Source organism: Scyliorhinus canicula, chromosome 2 (assembly GCF_902713615.1).
Source record: "Scyliorhinus canicula chromosome 2, sScyCan1.1, whole genome shotgun sequence".
NCBI lineage: Eukaryota > Metazoa > Chordata > Chondrichthyes > Carcharhiniformes > Scyliorhinidae > Scyliorhinus > Scyliorhinus canicula.
Genome location: NC_052147.1, coordinates 15,694,467 through 15,717,911, shown reverse-complemented (window position 1 = coordinate 15,717,911; position 23,445 = coordinate 15,694,467). Strand labels below are relative to the sequence as shown.

Here is a 23,445-nt window from a genome sequence, read left to right as displayed (position 1 = left end):
CTCTAAATTTATATTAAAAACACAGGTTTTTGGTCTCTCAGGGAATTAAGGAATATGGGGAGTGGGAAAGAAAGTGGATTGAAGCCCGAGATCCGCCATAATCGTATTGAATGGCGGAGCAAGCTCGACGCATTGTACAGTCTACTCCTGCTCCTATCTTTGTGCACCAAGAATCCTGACCAACACTCCTCACCCACTGTCCCCCGCTCCACACTTTTGTTTAATTTTCTAAAAGACGCAAAGTCTGATGAGTGTGAGGTCAAAAGATTCAACAACAAGTCTCTTTTTTCAGCGTTACTCAAATCTCTGACTTTATCCACCCTTACATTGACTGCTCTTCAATGCCATTACATGCTCTTGAAAATATGGCTCCACATTACAGCATCCGTTGGACTATAGCCAAAGGGCACCCAGTATGCAAAGAGCCATGACCCAGGAGGATGCCAACAGGGGAGAGGAATGAGACGGGGGAGAGAAAATTGCAACTTTGAAACAGTTGCTTGCATTGCCCTCACCCTTACTCCCTCACATCATCATTTTAAATTTATATTCAAACTTAAACTATACCTTTTTTTTTAACCTGTAGTCCTCCATGAGCTCATTATTCCTTTTGGAGGCGGAGAGCAGGAAATTCACCCGGAATTGTGGTGAACATTCCTCTCTCAAGGAACAACATCAGTCGCAGGACACATTCACCGACTCTCCTCATCGCTGCTTCCGACCGACACAAATGGCTGCCACGTTTGCCTCCTCAGACAGACAGTCCATGTCTGCGGGGGCAGCACGGTAGCCCAAGTGGAGAGCACTGTGGCTTCACAGCTCCAGGGTCCCCGGTTCGATTCCCCGCTGGGTCATTGTCTGTGCGGAGTCTGCACGTTCTCCCCGTGTCGGCGTGGGTTTCCTCCGGGTGCTCTGGTTTCCTCCCACAGTCCAAAGACGTGCAGGTTAGGTGGATTGGCCATGATAAATTGCCCTTAGTGTCCAAAAAGCTGAGGAGGGGTTATTGGGTTACGGGGATAGGGTGGAAGTGAGGGCTTAAGTGGGTCGGTGCAGACTCGTTGGGCCGAATGGCCTCCTTCTGCACTGTATGTTCTATATATAACACACCGGGACGCTGACCCAACAAACTGGGAAAGGCTGCAGCAATTCATATAACAAGCACTTCAGGCTCTTCTCCATACGTGGAACTTGCTAGACTTGGTTTTTTTTCCATGTGGACGATGTCTCTTTAAGATCAATAACCTCAGTGACAGCAACAGCTGCTCGGACAGCTGCAGAGGTTTCTGATCGCAGAACGGACTCACCCGCCCAGGCTGCAGCATTTTATAGCCGAGTTGTGTATCTCAACTCAGTCAGCCTTTCCATTCGACTTTCCCAGACATCATGCCAAACCAATCGCTCCACATGCTTATTTATCAGTCTGGGAACCCCAGGAAGGTTCTGTTACAGCATTAATAGTGCATGATACGGAGGCCTCCTGGTGAACAATCACATAATTGAACAGTCTCTCTCTCTCTCTCTCTCGATAGTATAAAAGAGACGCGCTGTCGAAGGTTTTCATTGTACATTCATCAGGGCAAACGCGAGAATGCCAAATTTCAACGGTGGCAGCAGTTTATACTGCATGCTGAAAGGCTGCCGATTGGTTGGCATGTCAACTCTGATTGGTTGAGACGTTGCCATGGAGAATTCACCGGGGGACTATCGTCCTCCCACACTTTTGTTCAATTCAAATCAGGCGCAATGCCTGATGAGTGAGAGATAAAAAGCTTCAACAGTGTGTCTCTTTTTTTTAGCAGTATTCTAGTCTTTCTCTCTCTCTCTCCCTCTCACTTTATCCACCCTTTCATTGACTGCTGTTCAGAAGCATGAATCATCTGGAAGATAATGCAAGCAGGTTTTAAACAGCCTTCTTCAGCACCAGATGGCTGCCTGCCAACTAGTCACCTTACTGTTGCCTCAAAGAGTGTGAGAACTTCCCTTTGGTCTTTAGGGTCTGCGTAAGGGATCACTGGAACACCTCGATATTTAGAACTGTCGTAACAATCATCCATATAATTGTGGTAGGCTATATTAGGGGTATTGTGGTACCTAGGTGGGATGTACCTTATACTGTAGTATGAGTGGTAGAACCTGCCTGCTGGTTCCGCCCAGCAGGCGGAGCATAAGAGTCTGTGTTTCACCCACAGCAGTCATTCTGTACCGGAGCTGCTGGGGTAACTACTTGTTCATTAAAGCCTTCAATTGGACTACAATCTCGCTTCAGTAGTGACTGATCGTGCATCAATAATGAGCTGGTAAATTCACCCTCTTGACTTGGACAATATTTGGCTCCCTTCAACATCACTAAAACAGATAATCTGGTCATTCTAACATTGTAGTTTGTGGGAGGTTGCTGTGCACAAATTGGCTGCCACATGAGAACCATTACTACACTGTGAAAGGTAGCTGTAAAGACTTTGGGACATCCTGAGGACTTTGAATGATGCTGTATCAATGCAGCTCTTTCTTTCATTAAGAATGTAGCTTGCGATGGTGCTTCATGCAACAGTAGACGTAACAATAGGGAGAAGCTGCCTCTGATCCTTGCTTCTGCCCTATAATGATGGGCTCGCTCTTCATTCAATTCCTTCATCCAGCAAAAGAGCTCAGATCACGAATAGAGGGTCGTTGGATTGGTGCATTTCAAACAGTTCCGACCCTCTCTGCCCAGGCCCAGGTTTAATCAATCGAGCACAGTGAGCATCAATAGTAAACAGACTCACATAATCAAAACGATTGAATGGTTGAACACGACACCCAGCCGCTGCCTATAAATTAAACACCATGATCACTAGAACATGGGTGTTGCATGGTATCGATAATAATGGGCCTACATTGGCTGTACCCTCTTACCTGTCTGCCACCAGGTATCCACCACTGGACAACGACTATCCCCAACAACCTTATAATACCAGTCCCATGCCTCGGCGTTGATGGGCTCTCCAACTGAAAAGTCAAGCAGATCAAGATGGTTCATTTTATTCATTGCCAAATAAACACGTTAAATAAGACCCTGGATCTAGTCACTGAATACTGGAACAGAAATTATACTGAACTTTTCCAAAAGCACTGGTCGGGAGCTGGATTATTGGGCCCATTGGTGGGCGTCAGACTTCAGAAAGGATGTCAAGGCCTTGGTGCACAGGAGATTTACCAGATTGGTACCATGGACAAGGGAGTTCAGTTATGAGGGAAATTATGAGGGAGCTTTGATCGGGCAAATAAGGAGAAATTGTTTTAGTTCTCAGGTCAGTAACCGAGTACAAAGATTTAATGTAATTGTCAGAACAGCCAAGTGTGGGATGAGAATTTTTTCAAAATTATTTTTACGGGATGAGGGCGTCGCTAGTTAGGCCAGCATTTATTTCCCATCCCTTTTTTTTTTATAAATTTAGATTATCCAATTATTTTTTCCAATTAAGGGGGCAATTGAGTGTGGCTAATCCACCTACTCTACACATTTTTGGGTTGTGGGGGCGAAACCCACGCAGACACGGGGAGAATGTGCAAACTCCACACGGACAGTGACCCAGAGCCGGGATCGAACCTGGGACCTCAGCGCCGTGATATTTCCCATCCCTAGTCGCTCTTCTAAAGGTGGTAGGAAGCTGCCTTCTTGAACCACTGCACTCCCTGAAGTGTAGGTCCACCCACAGTGCTGTTAGGGAGTGAATTCTAGGATGTTGACCGAGCCACAGTGAAGGAACGGCGATATTTTTCCAAACCGGGATGGTGAGTGACTTGGAGGGGAACCTCCAGGTGGTGGGGTTCCCAGGTATCTGCTGCCCTTGACCTTCCAGATGATAGTGGTCGTGGGTTTGGAAGGTGCTGCCTGAGGAACCTTGGTGAGTTCCTGGTGAGTTTTACGCAGTTGGTTGCAAAGATGTGAAATGCACTGCTGAACAGCTGATGGATTCAAAGACATCTTTGAAAAGAGTATGGGATGAACACTTGAAATGGAGAATAACATCTGTAGAGGTCAGGGAAAGAGATGGGGAGTTGGATACCTCTTTCAAAGGGCTGGCACAGATAAGATGGACCAAATGGCCTCCTTCTGTGCTCTACAGTTCTCTGATTCATTGACCTATTGGGAGTCAGCTGGACGCTGAGTTACAGGAGCATGAGGACTATATTCCCCCAGTCGCAATGTCACCGTGCTTGAGTTCACAGTCACACTGGGTCAGGGAGTGACTGGCCTGTAATTTGCCAGTAATTCCAGTCAGAGTTTAGGAGGGGTCAGTTATGTCTTCCCCTTTTGCTGTTGTCGTGCCCCACTGCCCACATTCAGGCCGACAAGTGTTGGCAAGCAGTCCACCAGCGGGCACCTCCTGTGGGGGATCTACGTGAGATCAGCCTGACGGGGAAAGGCATGTGTTGCCGCTTTGCCGGCCTTCAGCACCCGAGCGGGTTAACATTTCCCCAGTGCAGCCTTCAATGGGCAGGCAGTTGTGCCACACACCGCACTTACATACTGACCTGTGCCCAGTGTTTTCAGCGAGGACCGATCGTGCGACTTTACCCATGAATCTCCGTACTTCAGCAAGAGTCGGATCGCCGTGGGCGCCCCATAGAACTGGTTGATCTTTAACCTTTCAACTGTCTCCCAGTAACGGCCTAAGCATAGGGCATAAGAACCAGTCATCATATAGTGAGTGCCTTCAGGCTATTCAACCACAGGAGGCTCACAGCCAAATACTATTCCAGCTTCATCGCTTGACTTTCCAGTTCACTGGATAGACATTTCCCCTATTGTCAACTTTATGATGGATTTTGGGAACAATTTTCTGCATTGGTGGCACTATATAAACGCACATTACCATTGGATGTTGAGGGGCCAGAAAATGTTGAGGCTAAGTGCAGTGACCCCGCCCCAAAATTTCTGCCCCAGCACAGCCCTGTTAACTCAACACAGAACAGGGAGTGAACCTGAAACTTTCCTGCTGGACATTTAATTGTGGTCCCTGTGAAGTACATTGGAGCTTTTCAATATGTAATAATAATAATCATAATCTTTATTGTCACAAGTAGGCTTACATTAACACTGCAATGAAGTTACTGTGAAAAGCCCCTAGTCGCCACAATGTGGTGCCTGTTCGGGTGCACAGAGGGAGAATTCAGAATGTCCAATTCACCTAACAAACGCATCTTTCGGGACTTGTGGGAGGAAAGCGGAGCACCCGGAGGAAGCCCACGCAGACATGGGGAGAAAGTGCAGACTCCGCACAGACAGTGACCTAAGCCGGGAATCGAACCTGGGACCTTGGCGTGGTGAAGTAACAGTGCTAACCACTGTGCTACCATGCCGTTGCCATTCCAGAAATAGCTGGATATAGGGATGGTTTGAATTTAGTTTTCACACCGCCAGAGAGACAAGGGGAGGAGAAGGCAACTAGTAACTGCTGGGAGCCATTTGGAGATAGATACAGTTGAGATATATTTGGAGCCGTACATATCAACAGGCAGTCAACAGATTCCATCCGGCACTGTGGTAACTCAGCCCCAGCAAGCAATGGAATATAGGGATTGCCAGATGTGGAATGGCCAAGATCCACCTAATTCACCGTTCACCATCCTGCTAATCTCGTGAAGCAATGCAAATGAGAGCTGTTGACTAATGGTAGCAATTAATCTCTCTCAATTCGAGTCAGACATGAGGCTCACTGATGGACATGTTTGGGAACTAAAGCCTTTTTCTCTCAAACAATATTAGAATTACCACGCGTCATAAGAACATAAGAACTAGGAGCAGGAGTAGGCCATCTGGCCCCTCAAGCCTGCTCCACCATTCAATGAGATCATGGCTGATCTTTTGTGGACTCAGCTCCACTTTCCGGCCTGAACATCATAACCCTTAATCCCTTTATTCTTCAAAAAACGATCTATCTTTATCTTAAAAACATTTATTGAAGGAGCCTCTACTGCTTCACTGGGCAGGGAATTCCATAGATTCACAACCCTTTGGGTGAAGAAGTTCCTCCTAAACTCAGTCCTAAATCTACTTCCCCTTATTTTGAGGCTATGTCCCCTAGTTCTGCTTTCACCCACCAGTGGAAACGCATCTATCCTATCTATTCCCTTCTTAATTTTATATGTTTCTATAAGATCCCCCCTCATCCTTCTAAATTCCAATGAGTACAGTCCCAGTCTACTCAACCTCTCCTCGTAATCCAACCCCTTCAGCTCTGGGATTAACCTGGTGAATCTCCTCTGCACACCCTCCAGTGCCAGTACGTCATACCTAGAACCGGGATCGAACCTGGGACCTCGGCGCAGTGAGGCAGCAGTACTACAGCTGACATTCCGGTGTTATTTTAACTGAGGTATTAATTTGTGCTGAAATCATTGGTCAGAATGATACCAGACTAATATCAATGGAGGTCATTCCTCAACACCAGAAAGGTACAGAGATAAAAGTCAACAAACAAGTTTATCATTTGGTTAATCGATTACCACAATGTACACAATCTTATGGTTCTCTGTCCGGCTCAGAGCAGCTGGATTTATTCCCGGTAAAAACAGATATTGATTGAAACACAAACTAGTCTGCGGCAAGTTCTTTTCCCCTTTTTAAGGTATGGTTACTCACTTTGCGATAACGCTCTTGAATTTCAGAATCATTCTCTACATTTGGACTGTTTCACCCGATTGGTTCCAACTTCTCTCCACATCCCCACAAATAGCAAAAAATGGATTTAACTTCCTGAAACTTGCGGAGCTGGGATGTTTCTTCAGTCAAAGTAGAAGCTACAGCGGGAAACGTCCGCCAAAACAGAAAAGGTCTGCTCCAACAGGAGAACAATGAGCCAAGAATATTGTCACCATGGTCCGTGGGGGAGCAAAGCCCATCTAACAGTCAGCCGCCATGAATACGGGCACACAACTCTTGTGCGCCTGGTATAAATTTGTTTTTAGGGACATCAAGGGAATTGATCCACCTCTGGCCCTCCATCCCACATTACATCTGCAGCCAATGATTTGTTAGACGTATCCTTACCCTCATTCTCTTCGTCCCCACTGAAGCATTGCTCTCTCTCACACTGACCAATCCGCCCCCCCTGCCCCCCCACCCCCATTATCTCCACTCCCATAAGTCCAAGAGAAGCAGGCTTGAAATGGCCGACAACTGGTTTAGCCATTTATGTCCAGAATTGGCTGCATCACATCAAACTCTATCCTGTCTGCTAAAACAGATCACGAATCCAGGATCATCCTGAGGCAAGAAGATAATCCCCCAGTTCTTTTCACTCCTGACTCCTCCCCTGTCACCAAAAAGTGCAAGGAGCTCATGGATCGCCCCTCGCTCGGTGGCAATGCTCTATCACTAAGATCAAGGCCATCCGATCAGTTGCCTCTGTCACATCGCTCCTAGCCCACAGGACCAAGCTTCCTCTGAAGACCAACTCTAGCAAAGCGGCCCCCCACGCCCTCCTTCCAGTTTTGCATTTTGAATCCATATCACTCTCTACTTTCTCTCCTATCTCATGACGTGCTCTCACATTGTCCATGAAACCCACCTAATGCTTCCTACATTCTACCCCCATTAAACTGCTGGCCAACAAATTTCCCTTTCTGACTCCCATGTTCGCTGACATTAAAAAAACATTCTATCAAGGCGTTTATAAATTCTTAACAACAATTTGAAGAGGAAAAACAACAAAGTAAGTAACAGCCACCCAACCAACAACCACACCCAGCCAACATAGCTTACATACACAGCTCCCCAGTCCCCCTCCCCCACTAACTGATATTATTAATAGCTCTTTTTCTTCACATGCTGTCTTCCACTCTTCAAAAGAAACCGTAGAGCTTTTTAAAATTCTTTCATGAGATGTGGGCGTTGCTGGGCTGAGCCAGCATTTGTTACCCATCCCTAAGTGCCCCTGAACTGAGGGGTTTGCTCGACCATTGCAGAGGGGCAGTTAAGAGTCAACCGCGTTGCTGTGGCTTTGGAGTCACATGGAGGCCAGACCGGGTAAGGACGGCAGATTTCCTTTCCTAAAGGACATTAGTGAACCAGACAGGCTTTTACACCAAGCGATCAGCATTTCCACCATTGCTGAGACTGGTTTTCAATTTCTGAGGAAGTCCTGCCTCAGAGAGATCTGATTGGATGAGGTGGGAGCGATCGGAATCCCTGGGGAGGGAGGGGGATGGGAGGGAGGTCCAGAGGCCACTGGGTATTATATGGCGAGTGGGGGAGGGGGGAATTCCTAGTCATAAGAGGGCTTCTGATGGAGGTACCCCCATGCTCACTCCTCCCCCCCCGCCACATCCTGTCGTAGCAGGAAAATATCTGAATTATTGCCAGCCTTCCCCACGGGGCTTCAATCTGCCCACTGCCCTAAAGATTCAGGCTGGGAAACAGCCCTCCTGGGGTTAAATTAAATAAAATTCAGGCCTTTGTTTCTTTGTTCTGTAAAAAGAGGTAGTGCGTGAAACATAAACGTTTTCTCCCGTACGCCCCCTCCTCAGAGGAAGAACTCTTCACTCTATGACCACACTCTCCAATTTGACACAGAATCAATTCCTACCTTTAAACATCTTAACAGGTTGCATGATGTCCTTCCACTTTCTTCCCCACTCCCCATCGTCATTGAAAAATAGATGTACCGTCCTTACTCGCATCTGAAACTTGGATTATTTTTTCCTCGTTCTGCTCTGAATCCTGTTCCCTCCAAATAATCTGAAGCTTCATCAAAGCTTTCCAGAGAAGGGGAAAGTATGGAGGCTTCCTTCATCCATGGGCCACCCCACCCCTCCCCCCACCCCCATTCTCCAGCGACAAAGGATATTGCCTCTGTCGGCCAGGTGAGAACGGCCATTCGGTCCACCAAATCTCCCCTTGCGGCCTCTATTTCCGCACTTGGCTGCTGGCATATTATTACGAAAACCTCGCACTTTCTGAGCACAAACTATTTATCCTGTAACTGCAGATTCCACTCCATCCATTTTCATTTTCCTTTCCCTCGCCTCCTATCTAGAGTCTCTCGTTCTTCACTTCTCGCCAACAGTGAAGCGAGATTCTGATTTTCCCAACGCTGACACATTAACAACACTTCATGAACATTCCTCTCTCCTTTCAGTAGCAGCTGCACCTCCCTCAGTTTTACACAGGCTCCTTTTTCAAAGGATTATTCATGACCTTGTCAAGCCCAAACCATAAAATACTTATACTGTATCCAGGACTGCCACCTGATGCCCGCCTTTATCAGTTGCTGAGGGCACACACAGCACCCAGGCTGATGTGAGATACATCATTTTTTCCAATTAAGGGGCAATTTAGCGTGGCCAATCCACCTAGCATGCACACCTTTGGGTTGTGGGGGTGAAACCCACGCCCTTTGAAACAGCAGGGGCTGTTTAGCACAGGGCTAAATCGCTGGCTTTGAAAGCAGGCCAGCAACACAGTTCGATTCCCATTTCGGCCTCCCCGAACAGGCGCTGGAATGTGGTGACTAGGGGCTTTTCACAGTAAATTCATTTGAAGCCTACTTGTGACAATAAGCGATTTTCATTTTTCAGATAGCGGCCATCGATCTGCGGCGGCTATCTATTGACTGCAGTGCTCACCCCGAAGCTGGCCCTGGTTTACTCTTAAAGAGGCCTACAGTTGCAACATTGTCAGCTTGCTCCTCGTAATGCTATAAATCAGCATAGCATTGGGAGAGCGGGGCAAAGGAGCAACTATCTTGGTCCCAACCACAGATGGTTCCGGATGAAGACGGCACAGGCGTCATGTTGGCACAATGATTAGCATTGCTGCCTCATAGCACCAGAAACCCGCGTTCAATTCCGGCCTTTGGTGACTGTGTGGAGTTTGTACGTTCTCCCCGTGTCTGCGTGGGTTCCCTCCGGGTGCTCCGGTTTCCTCCCACAGTCCAAAGATGTGCAGGTTAGATGGATCAGCCATGGTAAATTGCCCTTTAGTGTCCGGGGATGTGCAGGTTCGGTTCTGGGGTTACAGGGATAGAGGGGGAGTGGGTACGGGTAGAGTGCTCATTCCAAAAATCAGTGCAGACTTGATGGGCTGAATGGTCTCCATACTGATGGAATTGTAAGACTTAAAAGTTCCTCTAAAAAGGTGTTTTTAATATTGTGGGCAGTGTGAATTCTAAGCAGTGAGAGATAGGCGCCTCACACAGCAACAACAACAACTGTTATTTGTATAGCACCTTTGAAAGTAATAAAACATCCTAAGGTGCTTCACAAAAGCATTATAAAACAAAACATGGCAGCAAGCCACATGATAGCAGATGACCAAAAGCTTGTTCAAGGAGCAGGTTTTAAGGAGTGTCTTATGAGAGGAACGTGAGGGGCAGCACGGTGGCACAGTGGTTAGCATTGCTGCCTCACGGTGCCGAGGTCCCAGGTTTGATCCCGGCTCTGGGTCACTGTCCATGTGGAGTTTGCACATTCTCCCTGTGTTTGCGTGGCTTTAACCCCCACAACCCAAAGATGCGCAGGTTAGGTGGATTGGCCAGGCTAAATTGCCCCTTAATTGGAAAAAATGAATTGGGTATTCTAAATTAAGTTTTTTTTTCAATGAGAGGAAAATGAGACAGAGAGAGGGAGAAAGATATGGATGGGGTAGTTCAAAGTTTAGAGCCCAGGCAAATGGAAGGGTGACCGATTCTGGTCGAATGAAATAAGGGACACTTCAGTGAATCCTTAAGAATAGGGGAGGGGGTGGGTAGGTGTGGTCAAACCTGCGAGACAGGGATGTGCCGGGTGTAGTGATGTCATGGTTGTCCGTAATTCACCGACTGACCACTAGGAGTCTTATTAGTATATAAGTGAATGTTAGAGTCAGGTGACCTCAGACTGACTCAGGAGCTGGGAGAGAGGTTGCATGTGCATGATCATAATAGTAATAAATAATCTTTATTGTCACAAGTAGGCTTACATTAACACTGCAATGAAGTTACAGTGAAAAGCCCCTAGTCGCCACACTCCAGCTCCTGTTCGGGTACACAGAGGGAGAATTCAGAATTCTCAGCTGGTACGGGAATTGAACCCGCGCTGCTGGCCTTGTTCTGCCTCACGAACCAGCGGCCTAGCCCACTGAGCTAAACCAACTGGAGCATTGCAGCAAGCTGAGGGAGGACATGTGCACATGTTTGGCTCACAAGCTGTCCAGTCACTTTTCACATGAGGCTTTATATGAAAAATCATTCTTGGGCGTTGTGTGGGCATCGCCAGTAAGGCTGACACTTGTTGTCCACCCCTCATGCCCCAGAGAAGGTGATGGTGGGATATTATCCTCGTGAACAACTGCTGCATGTTGATTTAGCTGAGGGACATTAGCCACTACAGCAAGTCATTAAGAGTGAACCACGCTGTCGCAGGGTGGGAGATACGTACAGGCCAAACTGGGTAGGAATCAGCAGATCTCCTTTCCTCAACGGACATTACGGAATCAGTTAGGCTATTCAGCCCATTGAGTCTACACTACCCTCTGAAAGAGCCCCCTATCTCGTCCCACTCACCCTCCCTATCCCCGTAACTCCACCTCACCTACACATCAGTTGGACCCTAAGGGGCAGTTTAGCATGGGCAATCCCCCTAACCCACAAATATTTGGCTAAATAGTCCAATAATATAGCCTTGAAAGAAGAGATGGAATGAGCTGAGCACTTTGAGATGTCTGGACATGAGTGAGCTGTCGAATCCTTACCTGGGTTTGGGTAGACAGGTGTACTCTCAAACAGCACTGTGGTTCCTCCATTGCACAGAGGCCCATACACAACATAGCTGTGACCAGTGATCCAACCAATGTCCGCAACACAGCCAAACACATCGCCATCATGGTAATCGAACACATACTGGAGAGAGAGAGAGAGAGACAAAATGAGGCCACATTGCAATTACAGATCATTATGGATCATCAAAGATTCTGTTGACAGCTGACCCGATTTTAGAAACTATCCCAATCAGTTTTTTTGTTTTGGTTTGATCCTCCCTCCCCCGCAATGAGACCAGTTCTTTAGTGGTTACCACTGCTGCCTCAGTCCTTGGGACCCAGGTTCAATTCCAGTCTCGGGTGACTGTGTGGAATTTGCACTTTCTCCCCGTGTCCGCGTGGGTTTCCTCCGGGTGCTCCGGTTTCCTCCCACAGTCCAAAGATGTGCAGGTTAGGTGGATTGGCCACGCTAAATTGCCCCTTAGTGTCCAAAAAGATAGGAGGGGTTATGGAGATAGGGTGGAAGCGTGGACTTAAGTAGGGTGCTCTTTCCAAGGGCCGGTGCAGGCTGGATAGGCGGAATGGCCTCCTTCTGCACTGTAAATTCGATGATTCTATGATAAACTATAAACTTTCCCCAAAACTTTTTGGTTTTGAAAACCAGATGTGTTTTGGTTGCTTGCACTCTCCTCACAAGCACCTGGAGTCAGAACAACCTGCTTTCATTTTCTCTGTGATGTATATACGTAAATATATTTCATGGAACCATAGAATAGTACAGGAGGAGGCCATTCAGCCCATCAAGTCTACGCTGACAATTGGAGGAGAAATCCAGTTAGTCCCACTCTCCCATTCTTTCCCGATACTCCTGCAATTTTTTTCCCTTCAGGTGTTTATCCAGTTCCCTTTGGAAACTACCATTGAATCTGCCGCCACATCGGGCAGTGCATTCTGAATCCCACCCACTCATTGTCACTGCTATTGAATCGCCTCAAATCCCAGTCAGATAGTTAATCACCTTTCAGACATTGGAAACAAATTGTCGACTCTATCCAAACCCTTGAATAATATTAAACACCTCTACCAAATCTACTCTTAGCCCTTTCTGCTCGAAGGACAGCAACATAGCGCTTCCAATCTGATTTGATTTGATTTATTGTCACATGTACCGAAGTGCAGTGAAAGGTATTTTTCTGCGGCCGAGGGAATGTACACAGTACGTACATAGTAGACACAAGAATAATCAACAGAACATTGACAAATGGTACATCGACAAAACAGCGATTGGTTGCAGTGCGGAACATGGGGCCAAACAAATCAAATACATGAGCAAGAGCAGCATAGGGAGTCGTGAATAGTGTTCTTACAGGGAACAGATCGGTCCAAGGGACAGTCATTGTGGAGTCTTCTGGCTGTGGGGAAGAAGCTGTTGCTGTGTCTGGATGTGCGAGTATTCATTCTGCCCGATGGAAGGGTCTGGAAGAAGGCAATGCCTGGGTGGGAGGGGTCTCTGATAATGCTGTCTGCCTTACTGAGGCAGCGGGAGGTGTAGACAGAATCAATGTGGGGGTGGCAAGTTTGTGTGATGCATTGGGCTGAGTTCACCACAGTCTGCAGCTTCTTGCAATCTTGGACCGAGCAGTTGCCATACCAGGCTGTGGCTCAGTCGTATAGGATGCTCTCTATAGCACATCTTTCGAAGTTTGTGAGAGTCAATGCAGATATGCCAAATTTCTTTAGCAATCAGCTGGCATAATGGTAATCCCACATGCTGAAAACCATTTCAGCAAACCTCCTCTGTCCCTCCTGGTTTCCTCATGTCCTTCCCAAGTGGAGTGCCCAGAACTGGACACAACGATACAACTTGGGTCACACTAGCATTTTATACAGACCTGCTCTGCAGTCCCGTTCTTTAATTGTCAACCATCATGTACGACTAATGGGAGGACGAGGTCCACAAAACATTGCATGCTGATGGCGGAACCCAGCACCTCAGTGCAAATTATAATTACAACTATTTACAGCTAGATGTCCACAGATGTGCGGGTTAGGTGGATTGGCCACACTAAATTTCCCCTTCATGTCCAGGGATATGTACGTTAGGTTATGGGGTTACGGGGTAGGGCGGGGTGGAGGAGGGAGTGTAAAGGGGTAGAGTGCTCATTCAAAGGGTCGGTGCAGACTCGATGGGCTGAATGGCTTTCTTCTGCACTGTAGGGAATCTATGATTCGATAAGCGTCGAGTGGAAGATCCGTTTCAACCTTCTCCTGAGCTCCCCAGCATCACAGATACCTGTCATCAGCTAATTTAATTCACTCCATGCAATATCAAGACATGGCAGAAGGCGCTGAATACGGCAAAGGCTAGGATCCCGACAGCATATCAGCTGCAGTATTAAAGACAATTATTCCAGAACGAGCCAAGCTGCTCCAGAACAGCTACAACACTGGCAGACTGGCATCTACCCAACAATGGGGAAAGTGTGCCAGTTATGTCCTGACCACAGAAAGCAGGACATATCTGATCTGACCAATTACCTCCCTATCAGCCTGCTCTCAATCATCAGCAAGGTGCTATCAAGCAGCACCTGATAAACAGTGCCTAGTTTGGGTTCTATGAGGATCTCTCAGCTGCAGACACAATGCGGCTTTGGTCCAAAATCGTGCAGCTTAGGTGGATTGGCCATGCCAAATTGCCCCTTAGTATCCAACGATGTGTAGGTTAGGTTTCAGGGTTTCAGGGATAGGGCAGGGGGAGTGGGCCTGGGTAGGGTGCTCTTTCAGAGGGTCAGTGCAGACTCAATGGGCCGAATGGCCTTTTTCTGCACTGTAGGGATTCTATGATTGTATGGACTGAGGTGACTGCATTTGACATCAAGGTAGCAATTAACTGAATGTCACATCAAGGAAACCTGGTAAAATGGAAGTCTATGGGAATCCGGGGGATGGAGTAATATTGAGCACAAAGGAAGACAATTGTTATTATTGGAGGTCAATTATCCCAGCCCCAGGATATTGCTGCTAGAGTTCCTAAGTGAAGGGTCCTCGGACCATTTTAGCTGTTTCATCAACGACCTACCTACCATTACTTTTTTAATATAAATTTCTAGTACCCAATTCATTTTTTCCAATTAAGGGGCAATTTAGCGTGGCCAATCCACCTACCCTGCACATCTTTGGGTTGTGGGACGAAACCCACGCAAACAAGGGGACAATGTGCAAACTCCACACGGACAGTGACTCGGAGCCGGGATTGAACTTGGGACCTCGGCACCATGAGGCAGCAGTGCTACCCTGTGGGCCACCATGCTGCCATACCTACCTACCATCATAAGGTCAGAGTGTGGATGCTCACAGATGATTGTAGTATTCAATAACATTCGCCATTCCACAGATAGCAGTTCCTGCCAGAAAGACCTGAACAACAGACATGCCCACCAGTGACAGATAATGAGCATCTCCAGTAAGAGAGATTCTGAATAACACCCCATGACATTCAATGACATCACTATTGCTGAACCCCCTTCATCAAAGGTAAAGCACCCCACTTGACTGGCACCCCACGCACCACCTTAAACATTCACTCCCTCCACCGCTGGTGCTACAAGATGCACTGCAGCAATCTCACCAAGATTCCTTCAGCAGCACCTTCCAAACCCGCAATCTCGATCGCCCAGACAAACAGGGGCAGCTGGCGCAGGTGAAGATAGACACCTGTAACTTCCCCTCCAGCTCAGTCACCAGCCTGACTTGGAACTATATCGCTGCTTGTTCACTGTCACTGGATCAAAAACCTGGAACTCCCTCCCTAACAGCACTGTGGGTGTACCTACACCACAGGGGCTGCAGCGGTTCAGGAAGGCAGCGCGCCACCACCTTCCCAAGGGCAATTGGCGATGGGCAATAAATGCTGGCCTAGCCAGCGACACCCAGATCCCATGAAGGAATACATTGTTTATAAATTGAGGCTTTGCTTCACTGGGAGCCAGCGAGCACAGAGGAGATGGGGCACCGGTCCTGGCAGCAGAGATTTGGATTCCCACAAGTATTTGGGGGGGTAGAATGTGGGAGGTCAGCCAGTCAAATCCAGAAGCATCGAAGACATGGTTGAGGTTTTCAACAGCACTCAGGCAGACGGGTGATGTTACAGAGGTTGAAATAGCCAAGTCTTCACGATGGAACAAATATAGTCAGAAGTTCACCAAGAGGTCAGGTGTGATGCCAAGATTGCGAGCAGTCTGGTTCAGTCCCCGACAGTTGCCAGGAAGAGGATGAAATTGGCAGCCAGGGAAGTGGAGTCTGTAGGAGCGGGTGAAACACACTGGCCTCACTCTTCCCAATATTTAATGGGAGAGGTTTTCTGCGCATTCAGTACCGAATGTCGGACAAGCAGTCTGATAACTTCGAGACAATGGAGGAGTCGAGAGGGGTGATGGTGCGGCTGTGCCTCTATCATCAGCATAAGTGGGAAAATTGACACTAGGCCGGATACTAGGAGCCAGGAATGAGCATCAGTGACAGTTCATTGTCAATTGGCTTCAATAACTGGATTCCCTCAAGCGCCAACCTCATAGGTCATGGGCTGAGTACAGGGCAAAATCCTCTTGGTTTGAGAAGATGAAAGCCAGACACAAATTAGGGAAAATATGAACAGAAGATATCGGGAAAATGCAGCAAGCCGGGCGGCAACTGTGGAGAGGGAACCAGAGCTAACTTTTCAGCTTGATGACCTTTGGTTGAAAGGTCTGACGAGAGGTCAACGACCTCTGTTTTTCTCTCCAAACAGATGTGTTGAGGATTTTCAGCACTTTCTGGTTTTATTTCAGATTTCCAGCCTCTGCAGTATTTGTGGCCCTCGCAACAGACGAGTCTATCAGCCCCTATTTAGAGCGGCTCAACACCATGTACCACCGTGGCTGCCGAGGCTCAGTGTAAATTGTAAAGTTGTGCTTCGGTACAGCATCAGGGTAAAGCAGCGGTGAGAAAACTGCTTCCCGCTGGCCCGCCCGGCGGTCCCTCGCGCTTACTTGCATCCACGCCAGCCCTGTCCGCAGGGGTCCTGAGGAGCGGGAATCAGAGACAATGAGAGGGGAAGGAACTCAGGCGACCAGTTTTTATCTGTTCACCGTGACCTTTCACAAAGAAAAAACTGGTCCAAGGTCCATTATCGTGGTTTTATCTTGCAATTTGTCAGCTTTTTACTCTTGCTGGGAAGGGACCTTGTTGGAGGCAATGGTTGAAAACATATTTATTTACATATTATTTATAATGGTTAAGTAAGGGCAGGACATCGCTGCAGCTACTCTCTAAGATACCACTTATTCAGCTTCCCTCAACGAGTGACATTGACACAGTTCCTTCCGCTGGTGTTAGAGTTAACCCTTTACTCCACACAAGGTAAACCACAGACTGTCTGAGCAGAGGCAGTTGTTCTTGTGTGGTATCAAGGACCCTGAGCAAAACTAGAGTCAATGGGAAAACTGCCCACTGGTTGGAGTCATGCCCAGCAATAAGGAAAATGGTTGTGTTTGTTGGAGAGATCATCTCAGTCCCGGGACGTCACTAACAGGGGTTTCACAAGGTGGTGCCCTCGGCCTAACCATCTTCAGCTGCTTCATCAATGACCTTTCCTCCATCATGGCTTGAATGTTATGCCCCCTCTGGTGGGTTTTGAGGCGGGGAGGAGCCTGATATTGCAACTACCCCGCCCCGGCCCAGGAGGGAGTTTATGTTGGAATGGGCAGGGCCCCCGACAGGAAACTCACTCTTGCCCAATTATTGCCCTTGAGTGGCCACTTAACGGCCACTTAAGGATCTTTTCCCACCAAGACACAATTTTTAGGCTGGCAGGCACCGGATAGGTAAGGCGCGAAACAGAAAAATTTACCATGCTTGATCTCAGGTGGGAAGATGGGAGGGGAATGCACCCCCGTCAGAAGGCTCCCTCCGGGGGCAAGATCCCCTCAAGGACCAGACACCTCTGGACTTTCCCCTGTCCGGCCTATCCTCCGTTAACCCAAATATCCTCCTCACGACATCCTCAAGAGTTTCCACCCCTCCCCGGGGCCCCTCCCACTTGCCTCGCCTCCATGTCCCGACACTTAGTCGCAGGCACATTGCTGCAGTGCCTCTTCCGGCCTCTGCAGTGCTGTGTCTGGATGAGCTGTAAAGCTGTCGGCCAACCAGAGTGGCTGGAAGCTCTCCAAGGCGGGACTTCCACCCGGAAGTCCCACCTGCTGCCAATCAACGTTCATTAGAGCGTAAAATGGCAGCAGGCCTGTTGGAGATGGTGAGGATGTGCTCCTCTCCAACTCTCCAGGTGGTGGGAGTCGAAGTCTGACACCCAAAATATTTAGGCCCGTAAGTTCAGAAATTGGGGGGGGGGGGCAGCACGGTGGCACAGTGGTTAGCATTGCTGCCTACGGCGCTGAGGACCCGGGTTCGAATCCTGGCTCTGGGTCACTGTCCGTGAGGAGTTTGCACATTCTCCCCGTGTCTGCGTGGGTCTCACCCCCACAACCCAAAGATGTGCAAGATAGGTGGATTGGCCACGCTAAACTGCCCCTTAATTGGAAAAAAATAATTGGGTACTCTAAATTTATTTAAAAAAAAGTTCAGAAATGGGGATATTTGTGGATGACTGCACAATGAGGAGCACCACTCACAAATTCTCAGATATTGAAGCAGTCCCTGTCCAAATGCAGCTAAACCTGGACAATATCCAGGCTTGGACTGAGAGTTGCAAGTTACATTCACACCACACAAGTGCCAGGCATCTCCTACAAGAGAGGATCTAATCATTGGCCTTTGACATTCAATAGGATTACCATCACTTAATGTCCCACTGTCAACATCCTGGGGGTTACCATTGACCAGACGCTGCGCTAGACTAGCCATATAAATACTTTGGTCACAAGAGCAGGTCAGAGTCTGGGAACTCTGCACCTCCTGACCCCCCAAAGGCTGTTCACCATCAACAAGACACAAGTCGGCTGGTGAAGGTCAAGTTTGCCCTGAGGGGGTCGGTACAAGGGTTCTTCCGGCGATGGCAGCCCTTTCTCGATTTTCTAGCGGAGGGTTAGAGGGTGGTCAATCTCAGCAGGAACCCGGGGGAGGCGGGGGGGAGGGTAAGGAGGGGTGGGTTATGGGTCTGTTTTTGCGACTGTTTGTTTGCTACTTTTTTCTTTTTTGTATTGTTATTAATTTATTGCTTTGTATTGGGGGGGTCCTTCTTTCTGTTTATTTCTATACCTTGTTTATTTTGTTGTTGGGAGAAAATTTGTTGTTGAAAAATTTGAATAAAAATTATTTTTAAAAGAACAAGACACAAGTCAGAGGTGTGATGGAATACTCTCCACTTGCTAAGATGAGTGCAGCTCCAACAACATTCAAGAAGCTCAACACAAGGGCGGCATGTGGCGCAGTGGTTAGCACTGGGACTGCGCCGCTGAGGACCCGGATTCGAATCCCAGCCCTGGGTCACTGTCCGTGTGGAGTTTGCACATTCTCCCCGTGTCTGCGTGGGTTTCACCCCCACACCTCAAAGATGTGCAGGTTCGGTGGATTGGCCATGCTAAATTTCCCCATTGGGAAAAAAAATTGGGTACCCTAACTTTAAAAACAAAAAGAAGCTCAACACCATCCATACAAAGCAGTTCGCTTGATTATTAGAAGGACAAGGCCATTGCTTCACTGTCATTGGGTACAAAATCCTGGTACTCCGTTCCTAACAGCAATGTGGGTGTACCTACACCACATGGACTGCTGCGGTTCAAGAAGGCAGCACACCCTAACCCGAACCACCATTTTCTCAAGGGCAATTAGGGATGGGCAATAAATGCTAGCCTAGCCAGCGAAGCCCACATCCTATAAAATAATGAAAAAAGTAAGTCAATGAATGACAATTTTCTTAAAAGTCTTATTAAAATACTCCTCATTCAAATGCAGCAGTTCCATAGTGAGTATTATATCGAATTACGTTTAGACGGGGGGGCAGGGAAGGATGATTGTTAATCCAATGTAACTAATTAACTAACCCTGACGAGGGCTTTTCATGCAATAAATGGTATAGCAAGTTAGCTGTTGACAACACAATTCATTTGATTTACATGGCCTTCGAGAGTATACCAAAAGCGATTAAGTGGCCAAATAATTGCTCCCCTCCCCCCTGCCCACCACAATGGTTTAACAACATTTTCCAGTTGATGTACAAACAACTAACAGGTTCTTTATGAATGCTAAACATGGCCCACAAGTTATTTTGTTTCTCCAACCTTCAAACAGAACCTTTTATCGTTCCCATCATAAATACGTATTCCGGATTTATCTAGGAAATGATAGAGTTCCTAAACTTTGAGCTTTAGATGCACTTTGGTCATGTCCTATATTAAATGCCTGACAGTGTATGTTTTATTGTAGCAGACTGGCACCAGTACACAATGCAGGACAAACTGGGTCAAACTCCAGGAAACTCATTCCTTTCAATAGAATTGCTGTACACATGCGATCATCGGAGACACGGAGTGTATTTTTTTTTGGTTTTTAAAAAAACTTATAGTACCCAATTCATTTTTTTCCAATTAAGGGCAATTTAGCATGGCCAATCCACCGAACCTGCACATCTTTGGATTGTGGGGTGAAAACCAGGCAGACGCGGGGAGAATGTGCAAACTCCACACAGACCCGGGGCCGGGATCAAACCCGGGATCTCGGAGCTGTGAGGCAGCAGTGCTAACCACTGCGCCACTGTACCGCCCTGGGACTGTATCGTTAATAGTGTGCCGGTTTTAATTTCTTGCTCTCTAATTTCAAAACAGTCTGGTCTTTAATGTGAAGCAGTTCTAGAATTGCTCCAACCAAATGTATTAACCCAGACACGTTAAACTAGCAGGGACCCCAAAACACAGGCAAAATACTGGGGGTACTGCAAACCTGAACACTGCTTTGAAAAAGAGTCACGTGGGCAGCACGGTGGCGCAGTGGGTTAGCCCTGTGCCTCATGGTGCCGAGGTCCCAGGTTCGATCCTGGCTCTGGGTCACTGTCCGTGTGGAGTTTGCACATTCTCCCCGTGTTTGCGTGTGTTTCGCCCCCACAACCCAAAAGATGTGCAAGCTAGGTGGATTGGCCACGCTGAATTGCCCCTTAATTGGAAAAAAAATATGATTTGGGTACTCTAAATTAATTTTTTTAAAAAGGAAATAAAAATTGTTTCTCTCTCCACACATGCTGCTAGACCTGCTGAGTGTTTCCAACACTTCCTGGTGTTATTTTCGGCTTCCAAACTGCACAGTAAAATAAACAGAAATTGGCTGAAAAAAACATGGGACAGTATTCTCAAACCTCTAAATAATATTCTGATCTCGTCAGTGCGATTAAGAAGCTGAACCTCACTCATATTACATCAGCGAAGCTACTTATTAACGTGTGAAGGCGCATCAGCTTTGTCTCAGTTGTTGCCGCCGTATCCTGTGAGGCAGAGTGTTGTACGTTCGTGCCCCACTCGCGAGATTTGAGCACAAAGTTTAAGCTGACACTCCCTGTGCAGTAACGAGGGAATGCTGCACTGTTAGAGGTGCAGCTTTCTGAATATGACATTAAATCTAAGACCTGCTCCTGGGTGGGCATAAAAGATCCTAGGGTGCAATTGAAAAGTTACGCAGTTCAACATCGTCTGATAATAATATAATAATAAAAATAAAGTTTTTTTTTTTAAATTTAGTGTACCCAATTAATTTTTTTTCCAATTAAGGGGCAATTTATCGTGTTCAATCCACCTATCCTGCACATCTTTGGGTTGTGGGAGCGAAACCCACGCAAACACGGGGAGAATGTGCAAACTCCACACGAACAGTGACCCAGAGCCGGGATCGAACCTGGGACCTCGGCGCCGTGAGGCAGCAGGGCTAACCCACTGTGCCACCGTGCTGCCCTATAAAAATAAAGTTACCGAGTTCCCCATCGTCTGATTAATATCTATCACTCAATCCACATCACTGAAGCAGGTAATCTGAACATTTAGCTCGCATGTGGAAACTCGATTTCCCCCAAAGTTTCAAAAGTCCTTCATTAATTATACTTTCACCCCAGTGCTTTAGACTTCTTACGTAAGCACCTTGTTGCCTCCCAGTCCTGTGCCTATCTCTGCTGAAGACCCTGGGCTGGATTTGTCGATTTTGAGGTGTAGGAACGGTGGCGTTTTACGACAGAAAAAATGGGGTAAAACAGCCACAAATCCTCCGTTTTGCCGGGGGCCAGCATGCCGGCGGTGCAGAGCACCCGGCTCTAGCTGCCGATACGACCAGAGAATTTCCGGGTCCGTGGCCGCGCATGCGCACAGCGGCGGCCTGCAGCAGATGCACCGTGCAACATGGCGCCGGCCAGTCTCGGACCCGGCCCGCGAAATAGTGCCCCCCCTTTAGCCGGCTCGCACGCCCTAGACCACAGTATTCCCAGCCCCTGGCAGAGTCCCCCCTGCCCGTAGATCGGCCCTCCCCCAGACTGTGGCGGTGCTGGACCGAGTCCGCAGCCGCCAGGCCGAGCTGCCGACGGATAAGGCCACACGCGACCACACCATTGGGAACTTGGCCGGTCGGGGTCAGAGCATCGGGGGATAGGCCTCAGGCAATGTCCTGAGGCCGATGATACGGTGCACGGTGTACTCTCCAAGTACGACGCTTTGTAGGGGGCGGAGCACCGCGAAGCAGCACCACCTCCGATTCGGTCATGAACGGGGATTCTCCAGCCAATCGCCGAATGCAATTTCATAGAATTTACAGTGCAGAAGGAGGCCATTCGGCCCATTGAGTCTGCACCAGCTCTTGGAAAGAGCACCCTACCCAAGGCCAACACCTCCACCCTATCCTCATAACCCAGTAACCCCACCCAACACTAAGGGCAATTTTGGACACTAAGGGTCAATCCACCTAACCTGCACATCTTTGGACTGTGGGATGAAACCGGAGCACCCGGAGGAAACCCACGCAGACACGGGGGGGAACGTGCAGACTCCGCACAGACAGTGACCCAAGGCGGAATCGAACCTGGGACCCTGGAGCTGTGAAGCAACCGCGCTAGTGGTCTGCTACTGCTAGTGGATAATAATACCAGCACCGACAGAACCAAGCCCAGTAAAACCTGGGAAATGACTGGTACTGCTCCAGACTGGTCATTGACACCTTCAATTGGAACTCCAGTTTGAACCAGCAGCAGTCATTTCCAGGAATTACTGTTTTTTTCTGAGTGAACACATTTCACCAGCCATCTGGATCAGTACTGAAAGGGTTAACAGCCATTCACAGGTGTGAGCGCAGTGGCCTCCCCCATCAGCTGCAGTTAGTCACAACATTAAATTCCTCACCTTCCCCACCCCTCCCCCCTCCCCACTCCCCACTCAATCCAAGGCCTGGCTGAGATTCACACAACCACATTTCTAAGTCCAGAGCACCAGGGCAGCGAGAAAGGCTCCCCCTCGGGGAAGAAACAGGCCGACAACGCCTGCTTCATCGCTGGAGGACAATAGGTACCCTATAAACTCAGAAAAGAATGTAGGAATTTTTACAAAATTTATATTGTGACTGCTGAATAACCATTTTAAAAACAGTTCAAAGACGGCACTGTTTTCTACATCCCTCCCACAAATCACATTCCACATAACGGTGTGGTTACAGAATGCTGACAGAGCATTGACCAATCTCATTGCTTCGGTCATAGCTAATATCCTTAT

The 23,445-nt window shown here is 47.9% G+C and overlaps 1 protein-coding gene across 2 annotated transcripts in view; it reads right to left on the bottom strand.

Moving 5' to 3' along the window:
• LOC119951027 (acetyl-coenzyme A synthetase 2-like, mitochondrial) overlaps window positions 1-23,445 on the bottom strand; it is a 64,750-nt gene that overhangs the window by 11,539 nt on the left and 29,766 nt on the right. Inside the window, exons 6-8 of one of the 2 annotated variants that reach the window (XM_038774063.1) lie at window positions 11,717-11,864; window positions 4,519-4,656; window positions 2,896-2,988 (exon numbers count right to left, since the gene is read on the bottom strand). In XM_038774063.1, the coding sequence (XP_038629991.1) occupies window positions 2,896-2,988; window positions 4,519-4,656; window positions 11,717-11,864 (379 nt within the window). The remainder of the gene's footprint in view (window positions 1-2,895; window positions 2,989-4,518; window positions 4,657-11,716; window positions 11,865-23,445) is intronic. The other variant, XM_038774071.1, reaches the window with a different exon arrangement.